General features: G+C 44.0%; 1 protein-coding gene across 1 annotated transcript; it reads right to left on the bottom strand.

The window, feature by feature from the left end:
- Positions 1–710: 710 nt before the first annotated feature.
- Positions 711–9209, bottom strand: LOC128408817 (vomeronasal type-2 receptor 26-like). Its single transcript, XM_053378839.1, has 6 exons — positions 9004–9209; positions 6582–6879; positions 5132–5923; positions 3421–3636; positions 2123–2249; positions 711–1615 (listed from the first exon to the last, which is right to left on the bottom strand). The coding sequence occupies exons 1-6, from the start codon at positions 9207–9209 to the stop codon at positions 711–713; spliced, it is 2544 nt and encodes an 847-aa protein (XP_053234814.1).
- Positions 9210–27436: the final 18227 nt, after the last annotated feature.

The following is a 27436-nucleotide window of genomic DNA, read 5'->3' as shown; positions in this document are numbered from 1 at the left end:
TTCTTCTCTTCTTATGCAGCACATAAAAAGAAAGGCCTTTTAGAAGAAGGGGTGAAAGTCTGACTACCAACAGTCTAACTACCACACAAATATGTTGGGAGTCATTCTGCACTGAAACAGTAAAGATGTTTATACCTTTAAGAACAATTTTTGTGAGCTCTGGGCTGATTGGGTACAGCTGGCCATGACTACAAAAGGAGCAAACCTGCAGTTTGAGCTTAGCCTGTAGGAAAAACACCCACAAGCTTTGCTGTTTGTTGTTTTGAAATAAAACCTTTATTTGATTTTGTTTTACACAGGACTCATGGTGTCACAGTCTTCTGTTCATCTGCCGCCAGTGGAAAATCCCCCTCTAACAAAATAAGTGTCACTGGTTCTTTGAAACCCAAATATGGATTTGCAACCATGCCTCCATTAAACATTATGTGACAGAAAATAAGATTGTGTAAACGTATTCGTTGTGAACCTCTGGAAAATATGAGGAAGCATAAAGACTAGTATGGTTGGTCAATAAAATAGCGGGATGAGCCTGTGATGAAACAATGTAAAATGTTACGCCCAAAAAACGTATAGCCATTGCAGAGCTATTATGAATTCATTTTCAACATTCATGATTTCTGTGACAGGAAGAAAGGTTTAAATTTAAGAAGCTACATTTGCAAGGCAAGCATGTCTTTTTCATCATTGCTGTGGTGGACAACAAGAGTAATTTAAGAATCAGCTTTTGTTGTCAGATGCTCCTTTGTGTTCAGATCAGGTCTCAACACAACAATGTAGCACTTGGGAATGAAGATGCAGCCCAGGAGCCCAGCACTGGAGGCCAAAATAGAGAAGATCTGCACGGCTACCATGTATTTCCCCTTGGTGCTCAGGTAGGAGGGCACAAAGGAGACCCAAACACTGCAGAAGACCAGCATGCTGAAGGTAATCAGCTTTGCTTCATTGAAGGCCCCAGGCAGCTTCCTAGCTAGAAAAGCCGCAGTGAAACAGATGGAGGCCAGGAAGCCCATGTAGCCAAGGGCAGCGTAAAACATGGCAACAGACCCTTCATTGCATTGCAGGATGATCTCTCCAGTCTGGGAGCTCATGTCAGACTCTGGGAAGGGTGGAGAGATTCCCAGCCAGATGCTGCAGATGGCAACTTGGACACTGGAACAGGAAATGACAATGGAGTTGGCCAGACTCTTCCCCAGCCATCTCTTCATCGTGTTTCCTGGTTTTGTGGCCAGGAAGGCCAGCACCACAGTGGTGGTTTTTGCCAACACAGAAGAGATGGCCACCAAGAAGATGATGCTGAAGGCCATTTGTCGGAGAAAACAGGTGGCTTTCCTTGGCCTGCCAATGAAGAGGAAGGAGGACAGAAAGGAAAGCAGGAGGGAGTTGAGGAGGATATAGGAGAGGTTCCGGTTGTTGGCTTTGACTATGGGAGTTTCCTGGAATAAGATGAATATTCTAAGCACAACACATGTTGTTAAGGATAAGATTAGGGCAAAGGAAGCTAGGAAGATCCCTAAAGGTTCTTCATATGCCAGGAAGTTGATAGTCTTGTGGAGACATTGATCTCTGTCCTTGTTTGGATGCTGATCTTCTGGACACCTGGTGCAATGCTCTGCATCTGGAAAGAACACAAGGAATATCAACTTTACTGTACTGCTTTTCATTAACAAAAAGTAATACCAAAGTGGTCTCCAATGAAAGAAAGCATAACTACATTCAATAAAAATCATTGCATATAACCAGGGAGAGCATTTATTGGTATTAATAATATTATGGGACAATGAAAACCTGAGGCAACTGGTATGTCTTCTATTGGTGGTAAAAACACTGGGGAGAGGATTCCGCATACTAAGGGAACCACAATGCAGGAGGACCTCACTAATATTTCTGACAGGAATAAAATAATGATAAACCATGGCGACCCATTTCCTCAAAGGATGTCAATGTTAGGATTAGGGTCCTGAAACATTTGTGACTGATAATCACCCCAGAGTTCATGGTGCCTCTTGTGCTAAATTTGACTAACAGTAAAAGTGCTGTCAACTCCCCTTTAATAGACTCTGGACACCAGAAAGGTCCTTTGTCCTCTTCCCCAAGGGCAGGTCTTTCTGCTGGTGTCACCCACCTTCCTGAGTGGCCATTGTTCCTTCCGCACAGGGAACGCAGTCATAGCAGCAGAGCAGCATTCCTTTCTGAACTACCTTGAAGAATCCAGGCTGGCAACTTTCCACACACTTGGAAGTAGGCAGGGGCTGAGCATAAAGGGGCATCAAGGAAAATGCGTTAAGGCTGATGTGTTAAGGATGATAACAATGTATTACTTAATTAATTATCTTTGACCACATTTATATACTGCTTGATTGCAGGAAAACCTCTCATGAGAATGTTTCCCTGTTTGATCCAAGCCCTAGTTCCTTCTGCTTCCTTTCCCCTGTTGCTCAGCTCTGTTTCAGTTTCCCCTCTTGTACATGATAAAGTTTCATGATCACTGTATTTATCAGAGGAAGCTGATAAGGGCCATAGTGACCCAAGTGGAACCTTCTGTTGGTTTGGCCAAAGTTTCAAAGTGGGCATGATTGAGAACCACAGCTTTCAAACCTACTGCCACCCAGTAGGTTGTCCCATCAGCTATTTTCCACTACATTATATTTCATAATAAGATTGAGTTTTAAAAAACCATATTTACACAAACATATTTGATCAGGAGGGAGGCATCACAAAGCCTTTTAGCATCACAGCATTCTTGCAGAAGACATACAGGAGCACCGTAAAACCATTTTAGGAAATAATGCTTTTTTTTTTAAAGGGGTGGTAGGTGCCACATAGAATTTGGGGGAAGGAAGTCCTGATATTAGCTGCCCCTGGTAGAAAAAATAATTAACTGGTAAAGTGGTTCCTCTCCCTACAACCTGTGTTTGAACAGGAGCTGGGACAGTATTTTCTAAAAATATTTTTTCATTCACTAAAAGGGTTAGAAAAGGATCTAAGTGCAAATGTTGAGGGATGGTTAAATTTCCTTGGAAGCGTTCAGATTAGGAGGCCATCTCTTCTAGCAAACAAATCTTTCAACATTTTTCTGGAAGTTGTTCCATAGAACATGGATTTACAAGAGCATTTCAGGAAATATTCCAGCACTGAGGCTGCTATAAGCCACATTCTCCTACAGATTTTAGATTCTTATGATTTAAATATGGCAGGGGATGGGGAAAACCAGTGATCACCTCTTCTAGTTACCAAAATAAGCAACCACCTTGAAATTGCACTCCCATAGTAGCTGATTCATACATATACAGAATTTCAAAGGGACCCACAGGGATCTTCAAGAAATGCAGACAGCATTTGAAGGCAGTGCAACACAAAACATGGGAACATGATTGGAACTTATCGGATGGGAAATCTAATAAAATAAGTTATTTCCCCCACCTGGTTGTGCCATGTGGCATTCTGGTCCATGGTGCACTTTAGGTCCAGGGATCTCTGTCTCTTGATGCTCCCAATCCTCTCTCTAAGGATGGACTGATTGGGAAACACCACCCAGTTCACAATGTCCAAGTCAGCTGCCAGTTCCCCGTTCTCATCTAAATACACTCCGTCCATTGAAGAATTGTAAAACAGGGCATCTCCCAGGAAAGAGTGGAGCTAGAATGGCAGAGAAAAGGGCCACATATAGAATAGGGGAAACAACACTGACTATTCAACTCTGCACATTTCATGCTTGGATCTGCTCTCATTTGGGATTGGCTACAGAGTGTCAGGGACTGGTTGGGCAGTTTGGTGGGAAGCACCAGCCAGGGAACCCCCAGGGGAGGAAGGCTTAGAGCCAGGGGATTGGTGGTGGGACACTGAGGAGAGGTCAGAGGAAGAAGACTGCAGTGAGGGGCTGGATGCTGAAGGGGCAACAGGGTTTAGTGAGCAGGGGGAGTTGGTGACGGGAGCAGTTCAAACACTGAGACTGAAGCAGAAGAGAGGGGTCCGGAGGCTGCTGGAGAACCCAAGGACTGTTTGAGAATGATAGGGACAGAGGTATCTAAATTGTACAGAAACTGATTTATGTCTGTAACTACAGCGGCTACTCTCCTAAAAAAGAAATGAAGCAGAAGTCCCTGCAAAGGAAGAATGCATACAAAATATAATGGAATATGCAGAAATGGCGAAAGTTACCAGACGAATAAGAAATCATGATAAACTTTTTATAACAGAATTTTGAAATGGTTTACTGAATATTTTCAGATTAATTGCAAACATCTAAAAACATTGACAGGATTATTGTAATAACCTGCAGATTCATAAGAATATATATTTAAAGTAGATAATTAAATGAGCAAATTAAATGACTTTGGATATGCAGATGATATAAAAAAGTAAATTTAAGGAACCGGAGAAAGAGGGGGGAGGAAGTCCAACTTTGCAATATTAAAATGATTGTAAAACTAATGAAATGTATAAATTAGAAAAGTATAAATAAAACTATAAAAAAGAAGAAAAGACCGATTGGGAAGTGCTGCTGAGTTTTCTTGAATAAATAGTTAAGAACTGCCTGCCTCTGTGTTCTGAGCTGCATGTGACTCCAGTCTGGCACCAAAAGATGTATAATGAAGGTGCCAGACAAACCTTCCTGGAGACAGCATTCTCCAAACTGGGAGCTACTGCAGAAAATGCACATTCTTGTGTTGCCGCCCTCCAGACTCCTCATGAAGGAGGCACATGAAGAAAGTCCTCAGACGATGACTGCAGTTATTATTTGCTCTGTCTAAAAAAAATATTTCAAGATACAGTATATAAAAATTTACTTTAATGTATATTAATGGGATCAGAAAACAAATACGCCACAAATATGACGAATGTCCCCATATATATATATTGTAATGAGAAGACAAGTTACTCAGGCACTTAATACAGGCTCCAGCAACACACTGCAAGGCAAAGAGGAGGTTCAGCCAGTGATGGGAACTGTTACCAGAGAAACTACCATCTGAGAGGAGGTAAATGGGTCCAATTCAGGGCACTTCACAAAGGGGTTTGCAAAACTTCACCTCCCCAATACATTCCCAGACAATCTTCAAGGCAACCATTCAGGAATTGTACAACTGATTGTTGTGTTTGGTAGTGATGTCTGTGATGGGAAAGGAAATACCTGCCATGGCTGTAGCCTTTGAACTTGCAGACTGTCCTTCAACCTCCATTTAGATCTGGAGGAATACACAGCATTTAAGGAACGCGCCACAGCTTGGACAGTGTTGTAAATCCTGTAGCTGTTTAGAGAAAAGAGTCTTTCCAGATATTCTTGGGGCAGCATCTCCAGTTCCTCTCTTTCTCTGCATCTTGTCCAGCTTTTCACTGACAATGTGTGCTCTGTATAGGAACAAGTAAAAGCTTCCTCCCAAAATTGCTGAAGTGCAAAGTAAAAGGCATCAATATTATCATATTTTGCCAATTTATTTGTCCCAATAGAGAATGAAAGAATACTGTGGAAACGACTGTGGGTTAATTCTACACTCAAATCCCACATAGATGTTGTGATCAAGACTTCCCCTGCAGTGGATTTGCCCTGCAATTCAAATATTATTTCTGCAAGTTTTATTCCCATCAAGAAATAAGTAGTTTCTACATAATAAAAAAATACATGGACTTGTCCCCACCTTTCTAATTGAGGAATTTTGAGTCTCAAACTTAATCCATTCAATTGTGGAATGGTAACTGAGATGGCAACACAAATGCCACTCTCTTCAAGCACAGGTGTCAATGTCTTTATGAACTTCTCTCCGTTTTCAGTGTCTGGAGCAATGAGACCAATGAACGTCCATCTGAAGTGATGGAGCAACTTGACAATCACTGGGTACAGGGCCTCTTCTTTGGGGACCGTCCGATAGAAAAAGGGGAACTGCCTCTTGTCATTCAGAACATGGGAGCCAAAAGCATAGCTGACCTGGCAAGAAAAGAACTGTTGGCTTGCAATGTTTGGGATCAAAGCCGAAATAATTCTTACCCCCAATAACATATATCTGTTTTGTAAAGACACACTTTTTTGCCCAAACTTTCCTTGGCACATAAGACTCGATCCCATTTTTATGTTTATGTATTTCCTCAGTTCCTGTTTTCATCTTTTTAAATATGCTTTTATCCTTCTAATTTAATCGTATTATACAATACATATGTTTCAACAATTTTGTTACTGTTTTGTATTGTGGACTGCTAAAAGGTTTTTTATTTATTGAGTGAGTTATAAATGTTTTCAATTAATAAACAAAATATCACAGTTTCTCTCAGGGGAAACTTAGCTGCTTTATCCCATTTTTATTGGCATGGCCACTAGTACAAGTGAAGTTCCCTTCCTTCCCATTTTATATGCACAGGCACACACACACACACACACACACACACACACACACACACCAACAGTTGACACAAATGGAAGGGAGGAAAGACAGGTTGTATCAACAAGAGCACAGCAATTCATCTGACCATTCCTTATCTCCTTTCTTCAATCCCTTGACCTCCTATGTCTTCCTCATTCTGAGTTGACACTACCCAACACTTACATGGCTGAGAACCTCAGTCAGATGATCCACCATCTCCATTCCTACCTGTGGCATTTTATAGATGCTCAACATGCTTGAAACCTGGATGGAGTTCTCAGAGTCAGAGTCAGCCCCTTCCAGAACAGCAATCAAGTTATTCTGTCCTCCGCAGTTGTAGTTTGGAACATTCACCTGTCTAGAAGAGACCAGGTCTACCAAAGCTTCATACGTCATCCTTCCATGAAAAAAGGTCTCATAGATATTGTAGCCCAGAGTGGTGTTGGGCAAGAGCCTGGGATTCTGGTTGATCTCTTGAATGGCAAAGAAGAACGACAGGGGCAGCCAGTACCTTGATCTTCCTTTCCTGCAAAAATGCACATATCAGATCCTATCCTCCAGCATTCAGTGAATATATCACTTCCAACTCTTGCTTTTTTTGGACAAGCTTCTAAGGATAATATAAAGTCCTGGATCCAATTTCTAGAATTTAATCATGCCAACACTGATCCAGATTCAGGAGTTTTCAGCCAATCCCCACTTTATGATGCTTGAGTGGTGGGAAAGCCTTGTTCAATCACTACCCATTGTTTTTCCCTTGGAAAACAAAACTAAAGTAGAGGGAATTTTTCATGATGGAATTAGACATGCAGAGACTTTCAAAGAACCATAGGAGATAAAAGGTTTTTAGGAAAAGAGGGTACCTTCTCTCATATGTGGTGGTCTTGTTGGGTGGTAAAAGCTTACTGTGAAATGATATATAATGAGTTAAAGAAAATGTATAAAAAAACCTTTGTTAAAAAACCAGAAGCTTTTCCGTTTGGTATAATAGGTGAAGAGATACTGTAAGAAGATAAAAGACTCTTTATGTCTGCAACGACTGCAGCAAGAATACTTCTAGCCCATAGATGGAAGGAGGGAGACATGCTGACCAGAGAAGAATGCCATACTAAATTGATGGAGTACGCAGAAATGGCGAGACTGATGGGAAAGATCAGAAAGCAGGAAGATCAAGTATTTCTTAAAAGAATGGGATCAATTTTCAATAAAATTAAAAGACCACTGTAAGCAGTTAAAATCATTGGCAGGCATACAATGGCACTGGTAATGTGAAACAAACTTTGGTAACTATGGATACATAACAGATAAATAATGGTAAAAGAGGCAGAAAGAGATAAAAGAATACATTTTCTTTGACTATGGAACCCATGGGAGGAGGGAAGGAGGGACGAAGGTTTGAAAGAACCTATTATTGTAATGTTTTGAAATGTTGTAAGTTAAAATGTATAAAATTATGTAAAACCAATAAAAATTCATTTTAAAAAGGAAAGGACTTTTAAAAGGCTTATTAAATGACATGGAACATCTATTGCTCTCTCTTCCCCCCTTGTGCTCTTGATGTTCTCTGAGGGGTCCTCTGAGTGTGTGGTTCTCTTCACTTGATTTGAAATCAGTGATAACAACTGTTTATGCTGTAAATCCTAGGGTTCATCACAGCTTTAGACACAAATAACCCCACCCTAGAATTTCCAGGTTAATAAAACAAAATCATTAAGTTTTAAAAAGCAAAAATGTGCCTTGTCTGTGTCTGAGTGATGTACTTTCAAAGCAGCCTTGTCCTTCTTTGCATTCATATTGTTGCTTAAGATGCACCCAAGTTTTCTTCACTGAAAGGAAGTTCCTGGAATTTTGCTACATTTTTTTGAACAAATTGTTTATATATATATATATATATACAGGCTGAAGTTTAGTAGAAGTCTGACAGCATTAGCCCTCTGACTGATCCTGCTCCACCATTCATTTTTGGAGGTAGGGACCCAGGTCCTTCAACATCCCCCTTGAAACCCAAGAGCTTTCTGACCCTTTCCTCAACCTGTTTCCAGAACTACAATTTGCAGCTTCCTGGCAGAAATTCTGTTCTTGGTGGTGAAGGAAACTCAGCTCCTTTCCCTTCCACAGGAGCCCATCCATGGACAGAGCTCAGCTTAGCAAAAGCAGCAGGGGTGGGCAAGTCTGCCAGAGAAATGAAGGTGACATTTCTGTAGTTTCCCCATTTTCATGGTTTCCTATTTTTACTTTGTAGTGTCGTAAGATTGGAGGGTTCCTTTGGAACATACCTTTTCAAACCTTCCCTACCTGTGGTTTGTTGTTGGATGCAAATAATCAGTACACATGTGCAATAGAAAGTAAATAGAAAAATAATCAGACTGAATGCTCAATATAGAGGAAATCCGGAAGATATTTACAACGGTTTCCTTCAGATATTTCAGGCTACCATGTTCCTGAAGTTTGTAGTAGATTTGGTCGCAATTTAGGGTAATGGACAGCAAAGAGCAGCAATGCAGAAGGTGCCCTGGCCTTTTCCACTTGCGAAGCCAAGAATGAAGCCCTTTAGCCACAGGCCTCTGAGTAGGAGAGAGCCTGGGAATTGGGACTCATGCATTTGGTAGCTAAAGGAACATCTCTAACCCCATTCCATAAAATGACTTACTGTCTAAAGCTGGTAGAGGGAGACTCCTTGAAAGTGTGTGGAATAAATATAGCCATTGTGGCAGAGATGACCCCACCAATGAGGTGGTCTCCTTGTCTGGAATAACTGAATGGGTCTAGCTCATCTCTCTCCAGAGTCAAGGGGCATTTCACCTTCACTCCACATTCCACATAAGGCAGCAGCAGCAGCAGCAGCAGCAATCCCATTCTGGAACAGCTCCCTTCCTTGTGACTGCTCATCTCAGAGAATTACTTGATGAAGCCAAACTCTTTTGCTTTCCTAATGTGGATGGAGCTTCAGATTTGAAGGGGATAGAAGTCAACCTCACACCTTCATTGTCCAATTCACCTGACCTAAATTCCTACCCAAACTCTCATTGGAACAAAAGGCATTTATACCCCAGTCTTTTCCAAATGCAAGATGTTGCCTCATATTGCTCTTGATTCTCATGTTTACTTCAGTGCACACAACTGCGATCCGTGGAGAAGTCTCTGGAGCTCAGCTGAGAAGATTGAAGAAAATCACTATGATTTTGATAATTACAAAGGAAAGAAACAGCAGCTCTACAACATCCTAAACAGTTTATGAATATTCATGTGCAGGGGTAGTAGTTGGGGAAAACATGATTGTGAAAACTGCCAGATCTACCTCCCAAATCTGAGATGCCAGACCCTCCTCACTTGAACTCAAGGGCACCAACTGCAGGGTTGTGCTCAGGTAGGAGGGCACAAAAGAGACCCAAACCCTGCAGAAGACCAGCATGCTGAAGTTGATCAGCTTGGCTTCATTGAAGGCCCTGGCCAGGAAAGCCACCGTAAAGCAGATGGAGGCCAAGAAGCCCACGTAGCCAAGGACACCATAAAACATGGCAATAGATCCTTCATTGCATTGCAGGATAATCTCTCCAACCTGGGAGTACATGTCAGGGTCTGGGAATGGTGGAGAGATTCCCAGCCAGATGAGGAGGATGTAGGAGAGGTTCTGGTTGTTGGCTTTGACTATAGGAGTTTCCTGGAATATAACAAATATTCCCAACACAACACAAGTGGTTAAGGATAAGAATAGGGAAAGGAAGCTAGGAAGATCCCCAAAGGTTCTTCATAAGCCAGGAAGGTGATAGTCTTGTGGAGACATTGATTGTTTGGATGTTGATGTCACCCTCCAAGTCTGCGCTCTGGAAAGGGAATGTGAAAACAAGTAAAAAATTAAATTATCATATTACCAAATACATAACCATATAAAGACATTTCTCTGAATGTCGAGACTTTTCCCCATCCCCTCCATGAGTCCTATGGTCAACATTTACAACTGCATATTATTCCATAATCTACATTTTCTATTCTTCCATATTATCCATAGTGATTGTTACAAGTCTGACTAATATCCTGCTCCAACACAAAAAACTATTATTATTAAGAAGGGAAGGTATATCTCTTCTCCAGTGCAAGATTTGCATGTTTATTGCATTTCTATACTAGTTCTCTGTCAAGGCAACCATCATTAAAACACTAAAAGAAATTCTTGACAGAAGAGGACATTTCCAAAGGCTTATCCATACTTATATTTGCCCCACACTTTCTAGGCACACGTCTGTCTTTTGAAGTAGGATGAGGCCTGCATTGAATGGCTGCAGAAATATCTAGTCACCTTCTGAGATTTATGGTTGACTGGATTCACCTTGAATTGTGTGTTGTGACCTGTCTACCCCACCATCAGATAACTCTAACACCCCCGCAAGTAGGTTTTGAGTCTCAAACTTCCATATGGGTCCTGAAAGGGAGTGGAGAAAAAATCCTTTCCCTCAGAATCATGGATGATGGAATTGGATCATGGAAAGGTTACAATACATCCCAAAGCACAACAACAACAACAATTTATACCACACCCTGGCTCTGGGTTTCCCTAGCCACCCTGGGCAGCTCCCAACAGAAAATAATAATAATAATAATAATAATAATAATAATAATAATAATAATAATAATAATAATAAATTTATACCCCACCCACTCTGGGCGGCTTCCAAAAAAATATTAAAATACTATAATACATCAAACATTAAAAGCTTCCCTAAACAGGGCTGCCTTCAGATGTCTTCTGAAAGTCTGGTAGTTGTTCTCTTTGACATCTGGTGGGAGGGTGTTCCAAAGGGCAGGTGCCACTACTGAGAAGGCCCTCTGTCTGGTTCCCTGTAGCTTGGCTTCTTGCAGTGAGGGAACCGCCAGAAGACCCTCAGTGTCCGGGTAGAACGATGGGGGTGGAGACGCTCCTTCAGGTATACTGGACCAAGGCCGCTTAGGGCTTTAAAGGTCAGCACCAACACTTTGAATTGTGCTCGGAAATGTACTGGGAGCCAATGTAGGTCTTTCAAGACCGGTGTTATGTGGTCTTGGCAGCCGCTCCCAGTCACCAGTCTAGCTGCCGCGTTCTGGATTAGTTGTAGTTTCCAGGTCACCTTCAAAAGTAGCCCCAAGTAGAGCGCATTGCAGTAGTCCAAGTGGGAGATAACCAGAACATGCACCACTCTGGCGACGCAGTCCGCAGGCAGATAGGGTCTCAGCCTGCATACCAGATGGAGCTGGTAAACAGCTGCCCTGGACACAGATTTGACCTGTGCCTCCATGGACAGCTGTGAGTCCAAAATGACTCCCAGGCTGCGCACCTGGTCCTTCAGGGGCACAGTTACCCCATTCAGGACCAGGGAATTCTCCACACCTGCCCGCCTCCTGTCCCCCAAAAACAGTACTTCTGTCTTGTCAGGATTCAACCTCAATCTGTTAGCCACCATCCAACCTCCAACCGCCTCCAGGCACTCACACAGGACCTTCACTGCCCTCACTGGTTCTGATTTGAAAGAGAGGTAGAGCTGGGTATCATCCGCATACTGATGAACACCCAGCCCAAATCCCCTGATGATCTCTCCCAGCGGCTTCATGTAGATGTTGAAAAGCATGGGGGAGAGGACAGAACCCTGAGGCACCCCACAAGTGAAAGCCCAGGGGTCTGAACATTCATCCCCCACCACCACTTTCTTAACACGGCCCAGGAGGAAGGAGCGGAACCACTGTATGACAGTGCCCCCAGCTCCCAGCCCCTCAAGATGGTCCAGAAGGATGTTATGGTCGATGATATCAAACGCTGCTGAGAGATCCAGCAGAACTAGGAAACAGCTCTCACCTTTGTCCCTAGCCCGCCGGAGATCATCAACCAGTGCGACCAAGGCAGTTTCAGTCCCATGATGAGGCCTGAATCCCGACTGGAAGGGATCCAAATGGTCCGCTTCTTCCAGGTGTGCCTGGAGTTGTTCAGCAACCACTCACTCAATCACTTTGCCCAAGAATGGAAGATTTGAGACTGGGCGATAGTTGGCCATCGTGGCCGCATCTAAAGATGTTTTTTTAAGAAGCGGTTTAATAACCGCCTCTTTCAGCGGGTCTGAGAAGGCTCCCTCACGGAGGGAAGCATTCACCACCCCACGAAGCCCATCGCCCAGCCCTTCCGGGCTAGCTTTTATAAGCCAGGATGGGCAAGGATCAAGGAGACAAGTGGTTGGTTTCACTCGTCCAAGCAGCCTGTCCACATCCTCGGGGGTAGCAGATTGGAATTGATCCCACACAACTTGACTAGACAGGGCTCTAGAACTCTCCTGCCCCGGCCCTGCTCCCACGGTGGAGTCTACCTCTTCTCGAATCTGAGCGACTTTATCTGCAAAAAACTTTGCAAAATCATTGCAGGAGATGGAGCCCGTACTGGGTCCTGATGGAGCAGGTGGTTCCACTTAATTGCGAACCACCTGAAAGAGTCTCCTGCTTCTGTTTTCTGCAGATGCAATATCGCCACTTGGTAGGCTCGACATTGAGCTCTAAACGGTGTCCAGTCAGATTCAGAATGGATTATCCACCACCAGCGCTCTAGCCGTCTCAACAATTGTTTCATTGCCCTCAGATCCGTGGAAAACCACGGAGCTGTCCGGGCTCCATGCAATCGGAGAGGGCGCTTTGGAGCCAAACAGTCAATAGCCCTGGTTAACTCCACATTCCAGCAGGCCACCAGGGAATCAGCTGAAAGGCCATCAACATGGGATAAAGCATCCCCTACCACTCTCTGGAAACCATTTGGATCCATTAAGTGGAGGGGGCGGACCATCTGAATCGGTCCCACCTCCCTGCAGAGGGGAAGGGTCGTGGAGAAGTCCAGTTGCACCAGGAAGTGATCTGACCATGGCACTTCTTTGGTTTCGCTTTTACTTAGTGTCAGATCACCAACATCCATAGAGGTGAACACCAGGTCTAAGCCATGCCCGCGGCTATGAGTTGGGCCAGACTTATTCAGGGACAGCCCCATGGAGGCCATGCTTTCCACGAAGTCCTGAGCGGCCCCTTGTAAGGTCGTGTCGGCATGGAGACAACCAGACTAGGTGTCTCCAAGAGAACATCCACCACGACCTGAAGCAACTCGGGCAGGGAATCCTTGGTGCAGCGGGGAGGCCGGTACACCAAAAGGAATCCTGTACTGCCCCTATTGCCCAACTTCCAGAACATGCACTCAGAGAACTGGGTCTTTCCAATAGGACGCCTGGTGCAAACTAATGACTTCCTAAAAATCACTGCAACCCCCCCTCCCCGCCCACAAGGCCTGGGTTGCTGTGCGTAAGAGAAACCTGGTGGCCAAGCAGCGGCAAGGACAGGCCCATCTGCCTCATCCAACCAAGTCTCTGTTACACATGCCAGGTCAAATCCTCCATCCGCGATCAAGTCATGGATCACAATGGTTTTATGGATCATTGACCTGGCATTGCACAGCAGCACCTTCAGGTCGTGTGGGTATCCCTTGTTGATTCCAGTATCCGTCTGGTCAGGAGCAGACCTGGAGGCAGGGATAGTCCTCAGACAACGACTAAGCCTGCTTCCTTGGTAATGACATGGTCTGGTCTTAGCATAACTCCTCCTCCTACCCGTGATCACTGAGATCGGTTGTCCCAGTGCATCCCCCCCTGTGGAACCTGCTCCAGCCATTTTGTTTTCTGGGACCCACTCCCAGGAAGCCCTGACCCCTCACCTTAAAATCAAATTAAAGCCTATACAAAAATCAAACTAACAGAACAATAAAACTATAAAAACAAAAAACAGAAAGTTACAAACACAACATAATTAAATTATACAAATTCCCACAACCAACTAAACGCCCACCCCACCCCACACACCCGAGGCCTCCTTGGAGCTTTATAGGCTGCGGAGGTGAGTATGGGGCCCGCCCCCAGGCCCAAGGTGGAGAATGGGCTTCCAGGGGGAGTTGTCCTCCCCAAGACTCATAGGCAGAGCGGCAGCAGCAATGTCCTGGGCTTCCTTGGAGCCTTATATGCTGTGGTGGAGTATGGGGCCCACCCCCAGGCCCAAGGTGGAAAATGGGCTTCCAGGGGGAGCGGTCCTCCCCACAAACTCATGGCAAAGGGGCAGCAGCAATGTCCCGAGGTCTCCTTGGAGCCTTATATGCTGTAGTGGAGTATGGGGCCCGCCCCCAGGCCAAAGGTGGAAAATGGGCTTCCCGGGGGAGCGGTCCTTCCCAAGACTCACCGGCAAATAATAATTATTAATAATAAATATTATTTATTATTATTAATAATATTATTATTAATAATAAAAGAGCAATAAAACATCAAACATTAAAAACTTCCCAATACAGGGCTGCCTTCAGATGTCTTCTAAAAGTCATATGGATGTTTATTTCCTTGACACCTTATGGGAGGGCTTTCTACAGGGTGGACGCCACTACTGAGAAGGCCCTTGGAGCTGGACATCAGTGTCCAGGCTGAACAATGAGGGCGGAGATGTACCTTCAAGTATACTGGGCTGAGGCTGTTTATTCATCATAGGGACCCCTCAGGTTACTACGGTCCCATAGACGACAGACATGAAACCTGTTGTTTAGGACCAAGGCAATAGACTGCGCTCATAGAGAAGTTACATGACACCCCAAAAATATTTAGTTTCACTGGGCCTTTATATCGAAAATGCATTTCAGGGCCCACATGTAAGGTTAGGAGGAAGCGCAAACCCATTACTTCAGATCAGTTATGATGAGTCACTTAAATGCATCACAACCCACCAAAACCAACCTTTATGTTAAACGAGATCTTGAATCAAAATGAGGGTGCAGGGAGTGCATGAAAGATCAGTGAAAATCAAAACCCATTCTTTGTGTTCAGGATTAATGCAATGGTCACACAGAATGGTCACTACCAGCACTAAAAACAAGGTGATTGGGCCTCTATATGGAAAGAGAAGTAGAAGGGGCCACACAGAAGGCCAGGGAAACTCTGAACTTTATGATCAAGAACAATGAGAGGATGACATAGAGGTATCGCACAACCTACCCCAAATACAATCTTCACATTCATTGGGCTGTTGAACAAAATAGGAGTTCAGGGGTTACATGCGATGTTGGGGAAAACGCTAATCCGTTACTTAGGATTGCAGGGTTATCATAGAATAATAGAATTATTGAATTGGAAGGGACCCCAAGAGGCATCTAGTCCAACCCCCTGCAATGCAGGAATTTTAGCTAAATCATCCACGGCAGATGGCCATCCAACCTCTGCTAAAAACACCCAAGGAAGGACAGTCTACAACCTCCTGAGGGAGACCATTCTAGTTGCTTAGAGTGGCCACAATCTGACCCCCCAAATGTTTGTTGTGAAACTCTGACATAGTCAATTTGGGGAATCCTATAGATAAACATGATCCAAAGTGTGGGCAGGGCTTCCAGTGAAAATGAAGACAGGAACCAGTCACTTCTCATTTGTGGTGTAGGGTGTGTATTCTGTACTTCTTACCAGCTGAAAATGTTTGGGCCAATTTGGAAGAAAGGTCTTAGGGGAAAAGTCATGACTTCTGTGCCACAGGCCCTGGAAGTTGGGATTGTAGGAGAGAAAACTTAGATAAAGGCTCAAGGGGAATCAGAAGGAGAATAAAGAAAAGTCCTTGAAACAATAGACTTTGTTATTGCATCAACAGAGAAGAGAGATCTGTTGATACACTAACAAAAGTTGGCTCACCCAGAAACAGCTGGAAAGGTATACTTAAAATTCCATGGGTGCTCTTATAATTCCTCGGGTGCTCTTATAATCTCATTATTAATCTGAGCCCTGAGAATTGGACAAGAAAAGTGGTCCATAGCACAGGGTATATTTTATGCAAGAAACTTTTCAGGCACAGTGTAATAAATTACCTCACTTTAGCCTTGATTCTGATGTTTGGCTGATTTGTCTTTAGCTAAATCCCTGGTGATTTGGCAAGAATAAGAATAATTATAAGGAGAAGATGCATCACCTGAGTCTCTGTGTGGATCAAGGCACAGGTGCAGGCCTGGAGGAAAACATGAGAACAAGAACGCACAGAAATGGTTCCCTGGTTTTTACATGGGTCAGCCGGGGGGCGGGGGGGGGGGGGTAACTGTCAGCTTGACCTTTAAATGGCAACATACTCTTTTAATGTTCCATTAATCCCACCAAAGTAGTGTGAACCTTGTTTTCCATATCAGAATCATAGTGCTTTATTCTCCCCAGAACTCAAGTGGTATTTTTAATAATTGTTCAAACCTATGAATAAATAGCAGCACAGTGTCATTCATTGCACTGTGCTGGGGCCCTGGGGAGAGAAATCTGGTGCACAGAAGATCCTGCGTCAGAGAAATGCTGACTCAAGATTTAGCCAGTAGTTCACTTCAATCTAAATAACTTTAACAACAACAAGAAAATACATGCCTTCCAAAATATCATTAAAAAGCACTTGCAACTAATACACCAGTTCTAACACCAACATCCACTTCCTGAACATTCACCCTCCCTTCCCTACAAGCGCAGTTACTCAATGAATCTGGTTCTGCTAACCATAGAATAGATGTAATTCAGATACACTCTCTATTACACTTACTGCCTTTATATCAGGCACTTACACTGAGCACAGAGGGGTAAAATGTATACTGGAATTTGTGTTTAGATCACCGAGGAAGAGCCATCTTAGCTGCAGCCTGTTCTATGTGTGCTGGCCTGGGGGGGGGGTTACAGTGCGGCGAGGTCTGAGTCCGGTCCTGGGTCGAGGGTCTGGAGGCTGTCTGTCAAGGGCGAAGTGGGGTCCAAGGCAAGGAGCCAGGTGTGGTCAGGAACTCCGGAAGAGCAGGTCAGGGTGCTGGCAGGAACAGGTTTCCAGCGATGTTGCTCCTGCAACCTGGGACTGGGCTGACTGGCCTTTATCTCCTCTGGGGCCTAGGGCGGTCCCGGCCCACAGGTGACTCGCCTCTCCTGGCCTTAAGGCGAGCACTCCTCCTGAGAGAACTTAGTTTCCTCCACCTCTCTGCCCTGAGTCTCTGCAGGTCAGGAGAGGCTGGAGGGTTACTGGACCCAGAGGCAGCCTCACCTTCCCCTGACAGGGCTGGGAGAGGAGCACCTGCAGGCAATGGGTCCTCAATCACCTCCAGAGCCAGAGTGGATTCATCTGGTGTCTGCTCCTAAGGATCCGGCACAGGTGCGGGCCCTTCAGATTCAAGCCCCTGCTGGAGGCAGGGACTCCTGTGCCGGCTGGGATTCCTCTGGTTCAGCCTCTGAATCAGATTCCCAGGCCATCACACTTTGGTGGAAATAATGCCAGAATCCCCCTAATTATGTAATCTTTTTGTAAACTGCTTTGAGCAGTATATAAATTTTGTGAAATAATCACTGTTTCCAAAGTCGTGAATTTAACCAGAAAACAAACATCATTGTTCTGTTTGGAGACAAGATGTGGCACACAAACACCATTTAGATGGCAATGCCCATCAAATATTTTTATACACACAGTCAAGGCTTGCACCCTAGGGAGGTCACAGTAATAATGCAGTAAAACAATGCAGGAGACAGCAGGTATGTGTTATAACATCATCCTGATCTTTTCCATGTTCACTTTGAACTCAAGCCTCTGGAGGCAACTCAGTGTTGTTTCAATGACTCTCTTCCACTTGTTTCTCACCGGTGTTCATACAAGAATGTCGTCTAAATAGGGATGGACCCGTATTCCTTGGGTGTTCTGGTGGACCATCAGGGCAAAGAGGACTTTGTGAACACTCTCAGTGCTGAAATGCCGGCAAAAGGCAACACTCGGTACTGCCGGTGGAGGTATCCATAGCAGAACCTGAGGTCCTGCTATGTCTAGTCAGTGGAGAGGAGCCATTCAAGCATAAGGGCTGTTGTTCAGTAACCTTTGGCGAGACCTTTTGTTCATTTCTTTTTTTTAAAAAAATAATATTTATTAAAGTTTTAAAGGTTACAAAAAGAAAAAGTAAAAGCACCATATTAAACAAAAACAAAACAACACATCACAATAAGGAAAAAAAAGAAAGAAAAAGAAAAAGAAGAAAACAAAAAAATAAAATCCATTAAAAAACACAGCGAATCTTCCCATAACTTATCTTTCATTTGCTTGTTTCCTTGACCTCCTCACACCTCCCTTTTTTGTATTCTAGTTCGGTTAACTATTTCAGCAAATCCTTCCCATCTTTTCCAATTTTTGTCCTGTAATTTATCTTAATATAATGTAACTTTACTTTCCCTCCTTTCACCAATTAACAGTCTATTTTTTTCCTAAACCTTTATAACATTTCTGCTAAAACCACATAAGTTCATTCCAACATCCTTCTAACATTCATTAATTTTACAATGTTTCTGTAGATAGTCTTTAAATTTCTTCCAATCTTCCTCCACCGACTCTTCTCCCTGGTCTCGGATTCTGCCAGTCATTTCTGCCAGTTCCATGTAGTCCATCACCTTCATCTGCCATTCTTCCCGGGTGGGTAGATCTTGTGTCTTCCAGTACTTTGCAATAAGTATTTTTGCTGCTGTTGTATGAAATGAACCTTTTGTTCATTTCTTGAGTGGGTCACTCATTGCAGGCCACTCCATAACTGTACATTATTTAGATGATTATTTATTTATAGGATCACAGAATTGCTAGTGCCAGCAGTTAATCGACACCTTCTCTGCCCTAACAAACTATTTGGGTGCCCCATTGACCCTGGAAAAGTCTGAACGGCCAGCCACTAAACTAACCTTTTCAGGAATAGAATTGTATACAGTTGCCCAGTGTTCCAGGTTGCCAGTAGACAAGCTTTCTGATTTATGTACACTTCATCAGCTCAATGAGCTCATTGGTCATTATGTTTTTGCACTTATGGTCATCTCCCTGGATAGGGCATTTGTGAAATGCCTTTGTGATGCCATGAAGGGTGTAAGAAGCCATTTCCACCATGTCCAGGTTACAGCTGATATGCGAGCTGACATGGAAACATGAATGGCCTTCCTATCTGACTTCATATCTGGAGGCAGGACTTATTATTGGAACCACAGCTCTAGGTCATGTCTGATGTCTACTGGCCATTTGGGGGCCAGACGACTCAAAAGTCGTATTTTCAATACAACCTTTTGGTTCCTGGCACCCAGGAATCTTCACTTGGTTGCAAGTGGCCAATAGCTAGGTGCAAAATGCGCCTGGAGGCTGGCTAATTTTGAACATTGTAACACAGAACAAAGCTAGGACCAAGGCACATCCAGAAAGCATGAAGCAATTCAGCTACATAAGACCATGAATCACTCCCATGACCCACACTTAGCTCCTTGGTATACTCCAGAGCTTAGGGCGAGGAAACCAAACTGAGAGACAGCTCAAATGTGAGTGCAGGGAAACTCTGGTCAAATGCAACTGAACATGGGTGGAAGGAGGAGGCACCTGTGTAATGGGTTTTGGAAACCACATGTAGGGAAAGTTATGCAGCGCTCATCTCCTGCTTGTGAGCTTCCCTTTGGGGCAACTCGTTGGCCATTGTGATTACAGGATGCTGGACTTGAAGGGCTTTTGGCCTGATCAGCTTTAGGGCTCTTAAGCAGGCAATAAAGATCAGTCAAACTCATCTTTCTCCTCCCTTGATCCATGTCAGTCTATTCAGTAAACATGTTTTTCTCTTGCTCTGCACCTGCTCTTCTGAAGTTCCAAAGGATTCCTCTCTTCCCTTTAGACTTCTCTGAACCACTGTGATCTCTTCTGATTATTTACAGAGTCCAAGGGATCCTCACACACTCCGCCCTCAAATATTGCATTTGGGAACAATGAAGTAACATCACAATTAAGGGCAGCTGGTGGTTTATTTATTCCACTGTGTCTGTTCCACTTGTCCTGTGTGCCACAGAGTCCTTGGGGCCAATATATAGGGCAGGTGAAGAGGGGAGCTAAGTTTGTGCGAAGCTTAATCAGAACATAGGAAGCTGCCTTTGAGATCTGTACCATCTGCTGACTGGCAGCAGCTTTCCAGGAAGGGGACATCCTCAGCACTACCTGGAGAGGTGAGTCAGGATTGCACTTCACACCTTCTGGGGGGCAAAACAGATGCTTGTCCATTGAATCTTTGGCCCTTCCCCTCAATCCCCCTTTGACCCTGAGGCCAGAGCCAGACACTTCCCTGTATTTGTAAATTAGCTGCAGCTTCAGATTTGCAAGAATGTGGAGCTTCTTCTGAACAGTGGCAAGTGTGGAAAGGAACAGTCACAAGCAAAGGGTAGCTGAAAGACCCAGAATGATAACACTGTTTCTGGTGATGTCTCTCGTAACCTACGGGATGCAGCAGAGTGAAAAGTGCCTACCGATTGTGATCAGCGATGCACTTTCTGCTGTGAATTTTTACCAGCCAGCAGACCACCTTATTGGTGGAATCATATCTCCAAGGTTCTTTGAAAATCAACATTCCTTCACCTTTTCCAGCAACCCCTTCAACAGAATTGAGCAGTAAGTAATGATGTATTGATGGGATATATTTCTGCTTCCTAGCTACTCTCCAGTTTGCTTGATGTACCTGAGCTAACCCTGTTTTCTGGTAGCCCTGATAAATCACTGGTCCCTCTTTTTTGTTGAGGAAACACCTCATTCAGTGGGATGCAATACAATTGGGATATCTGGCTAGCAATATGTTACACCAATGCAACAAACGCTCTCTTTGCTTATAAACCTATAATATGTAACTAGCTGAAGCTGTCGTGGGTCTTTTCTGGGGGTTGAAACAAGAATGTCTGTTGCCTTACTTTACTTTGTTTAAATATTTTCGTATGCCTTTTTGCTTGGTGAAAAACAGTGTTTCAAAGCATTTTATAATGCAATTTAAGTAACTGGTTGTAGTTTTGATGTGTGTTGCTCTCCAAAGAATAACTTGTTCTCTGAAGTGTATGAAATGCTGTTAGATGTGTTTGAGCTGCAGGTCTTCTGTGGTAAGCAACATTGGAACTACACAATTATTTCACCCATGCACAACAAAATCTATGGAGCTGCAAATTGGAAATGTCTACTGTGCTTAGTCACACGCAAAGCAGCTTGTGGGCTCAGTTTGGTTCCAGGACCTTTTCATCTGGCGCCCAGCACAGCCCAGCATAGCTAAGACTTCTTGGCTGCTCTGTGGGGCTGCTCTTCCCATGTCCCCATTAGAAATATGCAAACCATTATTTGGGAACCTGTTTTGTGAGACATTGCCTGGGAGGTCGTTTGATACAGTAACAGTTGCTAACCACTCGACCTGGAGGGGGGTCGGGGGGGCAAGGTCACCAGACAAGGGATAGATTTGTGTTCTGGTTTTGCCTCCTTTCTCCTCCTGGAGAGCCAGTGTGGTGTGGTGGTTAAGAGCAGTGGTGAACCGGGTTCGCGTCTCTGCTCCTCCACATGCAGCTGCAGGTGACCTTGGGCCAGTCACACTTCTCTGAAGTCTCTCAGCCTCACTCACTTCACAGAGTGTTTGTTGTGGGGGAGGAAGGGAAAGGAGATTGTTAGCTGCTTTGAGATTCCTTAGGGTGGTGATAAAGTGGGATATGAAATCCAAACTCTTCTTCTTCTTCTCCTTGCAAAGATACTGCAGATAAAGATACTGGTACACCTCTGCCTTACTTTTCCCTGTCATCTGGCCTCCTTTCCTGTTTGCTTTGATTAATACAGAAAAAAGAATGTGACTTTCATTTTCACAGAATTGAGGGTAACTGTGTGACACACTATTTTTGCAGCTGGGTGGATGGGAGGAGCGCACATGTTCTTTCATTCGCCCTTGCTGTTCAGGATATCAATGACAATCCCAGGTTCTTACCAAACATCACCCTCGGCTACAGCATATATGATACCTGTTTTCAGGGAGGAATGACTTCCGATGCCCTGATAGACCTGTTTGCTGGTGGGAAAATCAATATTCCAAACTACAGGTGTGGAAGACAGAAAAAGCTGTTGGCTGTTCTTGAAGGGGGTGAATCCGACATCTCCACGCACATTGCAAGCATGTTGGGCACCTACAAGATCCCACAGGTAAGAACTGGGTTCAGGTCCAACACACCAGGCAACATATGCCACCTAGTCAGACTGTAGGGAAAACTTAGGATGTTGTAACTCATTTTACATCAGTGTTCTGCCCAGACACTGAGGTCCAGTGCTGAGGGCCTTCTGACAGTTCCCTCACTGCGAGAAGTGAAGTTACAGGCAACCAGGCAGAGGGCCTTCTCGATAGTGGCACCTGCCCTGTGGAATGCCCTTCCATCAGATGTCAAAGAAATTAACAACTATCTGACTTTTAGAAGACGTCTGAAAGCAGCCCTGTTTAGGGAAGCTTTTAATATTTGATAAATTATTGTATTGGAAGCTGCCCAGAGTGGCTGGGTATAAATAAATTATTATTATTATTATTATTATTATTATTATTATTATTATTACTTTACATTGTACACAGCTTTGCAAAATTGTCTTTCATGAAGTGAAGAGCCATATTTAGAGACATAAGAAGCATAAAAAATGATTAAATTTAAAATATAATATTATTAAATTTATTTTTAAAATCTCTGTGAGGTTTGCTCCAATTCAATTTGCCCTCCTCTTTCACATAAGTATCCACTCTTAGTCCTGAAATACAAACCACCAGTCTCTTTTTCTTTCCTCACCAGCTCAGTTATGGCTTTGTTCTTAATGATAAAGCCCAGTTCCCGTTTGTCTACTGGATGACCCCAAAGCAAGACACTCAGTACCATGGGGTGGTCCAACTCCTCCTGCATTTCCGGTGGACGTGGGTCGGCCTCTTTGCTCCAGACAATGACAACGGAGAAAAGTCCCTGAGTACCTTGACGCCTCTGATGATCAAAAAGGAAATTTGTATTGCCTTCACAGAAAGAGTTGTACATAAGACTTGGCTCTGGATACCCCATGAACTACCTGCCATGTGGAGAGAAGTCAATGTATTTGTTTACTCTACAGACTCTCAATATGGACTATTTATCATCATAGAAGTGGAATCTTTACTTCAAAGGCTACAAAGTGAGGGGAAAGTCTGGATAATCACAGGTCTTCAGAACAAATTCTCATTATGTGATACTGACTGCTTCCCATTTGTGCATGGCTCTTTGTCCTTTGTAATGAAGACCAAAAAAAGGACGAACAAGGACTATTATGGGCCAGTGACCTCACTTAGTCTAAACTGCTCAGAAGAACTATTTGATTGTTCATATTCAATGCAGGACTTGTCTGTGAGGGGTTTGACAAAATGCAGGGAGCAGGAGAGTCTGAAGTTGCTGCCCCAAGAAGACATTGAGAGAATCCAGTCGCAAGACAGCTACGTCAATTACTTGAGTATCCAAACTGTGGCTCAGGCCTTAAATGCAGCATATTCATCCAGATCAAAGCGGATTTCAATTGTGGGAGGAGAAGGAGGCAAGTTGGAACTTCAAAGGCTAGGGGCATGGCAGGTACCGTATTTTTCTGTGTATAAGACTCCCCCATGTATAAGACGCCCCTATTTTTGGGGACTCTGATTTAAGAAAGTAGGGGGGGAAGATATCCGTGTATAAGGCGAGCCCCGATTTTGAACATTCTTTTAGAGTAGAAAAACATGGTCTTATACACTGAAAAGTATGGTATGTCCGTTCTCTCTTGCAAACTGCAGTTCATTGTCTGTGCTCTGGAATTACCACAGGAAGCTGCCTTGCACTGAGCCAGATCATTGGTCTGCCTAGCTTAGTATTGTCTACCTTGACTGACTAGCAGCGGTTCTCCACAGTTTTTGGAAGGGAAACTTTCCCAGCTTTGCTTAGAGATGCAATTGAGGATTGAATCTGGGACCTTCTGGGTGGAAGGCAAATGCTCTACCAACTGGGCCTCTTCCCCCATCATTCTGAATTCAGAGTCAAACATTGCAGCAATGACTTGTGTTGATTTATTTCTACAAATTCTTAAGCCACCTTTCTTCATCACATCACATCACATCACATCACATCACATCACATCAACGTGATCCCAGGTGGTTTCCATAAGAATGCAATGAACATAAAATAGGAAAGAATGATAAAATAATCCAATCACATTGTTTTCACCTGCTGGCAGAAATCCATTCAGGGTCCCCATTGTGGTTTTATGTTCTCTTAATGCTGGAGTTTCCTGTTATTCTAGCTTCATCCTTTCTTGAAAGAAGTCCGCTTCTATACTAATACTTCAGCTGATGGACAGTACTTGGATGAGGATGGGGCAGTGGCCGCTGACTTTAATATCGTGAATTGGGTACAGTTTCCTAACAACTCTCTTGCTAGAGTGAAGATTGGGAGAATAGAGAGAAAGGCATCCTCCAATATGAGGTTCACCATTAATCCAGAAGCAATTGTATGGCCCAATCTATTTAAGAAGGTAGGAGAAATTATATTTGTTATTTGATTCCCTATTACATCTGCTATGCTCTAACAACATTTTGAATAGTACATATAAGGCTTGGACTGCAATCTTATGGTCACTTCGCTGGAGCTAAGTCCTGCTGAGATTAATGGGACCTGCTTTTGAGTAAACATGGATAAAATTTCATCCAAAGGCAAAATGCTACTGACACTTACTCCTTGATGCTCAATCTCTTTATGTCTAGATAGTGCCTCGTTCAAGATGCACAGAAAGTTGTCTCCCTGGATATGCCAAAAAGGTTCAGGAAGGGAAGCAACCGTGCTGCTATGATTGTGCTCCCTGCTCAGAAGGGACCATCTCCACTCAGGAAGGTAGGGGAGGATCTCAGAGGAAAGGACCTTTGATAGGAGGGCTAATTTCTGAGCCACTCCAAACATGATGTTGCTAATGGCACCTCATGAATGAAATACCCTCTCTTTTCCCCAACAAAACCATGTTCTTTCCTGATTTCTCCCATATGCCCACCTTTCCTCAGAATTAAAACAGCATAAGACCATTGTAGGTGTGTGACTGATATTAGGATACTGAAGCGTCTTTTCTTCTATGCAGATGCTGATGAATGCACCAATTGTCCAGAAGATCAGCATCCAAGTGAGGACCGAGGTCGATGTGTCCCCAAAGTGATCACCTTCCTGTCCTATGAGGAATATTTGGGGAGCCTCCTAGCTTCCCTTACTCTCTTCTTATCCTTAACCACAGGCTTTGTGTCAGGAATCTTCATTAAATACAAAGAAACTCCCATAGTCAAAGCCAACAACAGGGACCTCTCCTACATCCTCCTCATCTCTCTCCTGATTTCCTTTTTGTCCTCCTTCCTCTTCATTGGAAGGCCAAGGAAATCCACCTGCCTTCTTCGACAAAGAGCTTTCAGTAACATCTTCTCAGTTGCCATCTCTTCTGTGTTGGCAAAAACCATCACTGTGGTGCTGGCCTTCCTGGCCACAAAGCCAGGAAACAGGGTGAAGAGATGGCTGGGGAAGAGTCTGGCCAACTCCATTGTCATTTCCTGTTCCATTGTCCAAGTTGTCATCTGCATCATCTGGCTGGGAATCTCTCCACCCTTCCCAGAGTCTGACATGCACTCTCATCCTGGAGAGATCATCCTACAATGCAATGAAGGGTCTGTTGCCATGCTTTATGCTGCCCTAGGATACATGGGCTTCCTGGCCTCCATCTGCTTCACAGTGGCTTTCCTAGCTAGGAAGCTGCCTGGCGCCTTCAATGAAGCCAAACTGATCACCTTCAGCATGCTGGTCTTCTGCAGCGTTTGGCTCTCCTTTGTGCCCACCTACCTGAGCACGAAGGGGAAATACATGGTGGCCGTGCAGGTCTTCTCTATCTTGGCTTCCAGTGCTGGGCTTCTAGGCTGCATCTTCATTCCCAAGTGCTACATTATTATACTGAGGCCAGATCTGAACATGAGAGAGCATCTGACAAGAAAAAACTAAACATGACCTTTGACACTTAACTCTAAGGATATCATAGAATCAAGGAAATAGTTAAAAAGTCTGATGGGAATCTACACATTTATGAAGAGTTTGTAGAAGAGAAATATCTTCCACAAATGAGTCTTGGCGAGATGCAAAACTGCTACAAGAGAAGTTAGTACATGGAAGGACATTATTGGAAATTTTGGTTTTGTACAGGACAGGACAGTGACATTGATTTTAGGTAGTCAGGGAGGAGATGGGTGGTTTTTGGAGAAGTAAAGTTGTCAGACTCAGACATGAAGAAAGGGGAACTTTACCTCATGTAAGCAGGGCTTTTTTCATCTGGAACTCACAGGAACTCCATTTTGGCATCTCTCAGGTGGGCACCATTGCCATTCTAAGAGAAAGAAGGGTGAGTTCCAGCACCTCTCTTTCTAGAAAAATAGCACTGCATGTAGGCATGTCCTGGTATTTATGCTCACCAAAGGGGATGTGAACAATTTGACATCAGAAACAATGCTTGGCAAAAGCAAAGGGAAAGTATAGGAGCTGGTGTTTTTATGCCAAGAGGTTGTCTCCTCCTCCAAAATAGCTACATCTGGACAGAACCAGCCTCTCTGAAAATGTATTTGCTGTTTTGCATGTGTCAGTTTATATTATCTCTGTTGCTCTTACCTTCAGATTTCTTGTCTATATTAGGGATTCAGATTCCTGAAATAAAATCTCCTTTTATCACCTATTTCTGGTGTCTTCCTGTATTCTCCTAATAGCTGGCAAACCCCTCACCAGTCTACAACCAGTTTAGAATCTTTATGATCAGTGGAAGAAACTGTCTGCAGCCAGAAATCTCAGTTTGATTATGTGCCAACACAAATGACACTTCTTTTTTGATAGTATGTATGTATGCAGGCAAGGGATGCGGGTGGCACTGTGGGTTAAACCACAGAGCCTAGGACTTGCTGACCAGAAGGTCGGCGGTTCAAATCCCCGCGAGGGGATGAGCTCCCATTGCTCGGTCTCTGCTCCTGCCAACCTAGCAGTTCGAAAGAATGTCAAAGTGCAAGTAGATAAATAGGTACCACTCCGGCGGGAAGGTTAACGACGTTTCCGTGCGCTGCTTTGGTTCGCCAGAAGCGGCTTAGTCATGCTGGCCACATGACCCAGAAGATGTACGCCGGCTCCCTCAGCCAATAAAGCAAGATGAGTGCCGCAACCCCAGAGTCGGCCACGACTGGACCTAATGGTCAGGGGTCC

Source organism: Podarcis raffonei, chromosome 2 (genome assembly GCF_027172205.1).
Source record: "Podarcis raffonei isolate rPodRaf1 chromosome 2, rPodRaf1.pri, whole genome shotgun sequence".
In the NCBI taxonomy this organism is placed as follows: domain Eukaryota; kingdom Metazoa; phylum Chordata; class Lepidosauria; order Squamata; family Lacertidae; genus Podarcis; species Podarcis raffonei.
Note: the sequence above shows the minus strand (reverse complement) of the source record. Positions and strands in the feature narration are given on the sequence as shown.

Excerpts from the sequence above, each read along its gene's own strand:
- LOC128408817 (XM_053378839.1), bottom strand. The coding sequence starts at position 9,209 with ATGGGATTGCTGCTGCTGCTGCTGCTGCTGCCTTATGTGGAATGTGGA. Across the intron at positions 6,880-9,003 it reads CCCTCTACCAGCTTTAGACA|GAAAGGAAGATCAAGGTACT; the intron begins GTAAGTCATTTT and ends GCATTTTTGCAG. Across the intron at positions 2,250-3,420 it reads ATGCCACATGGCACAACCAG|CCCCTGCCTACTTCCAAGTG; the intron begins GTGGGGGAAATA and ends CTTTATGCTCAG.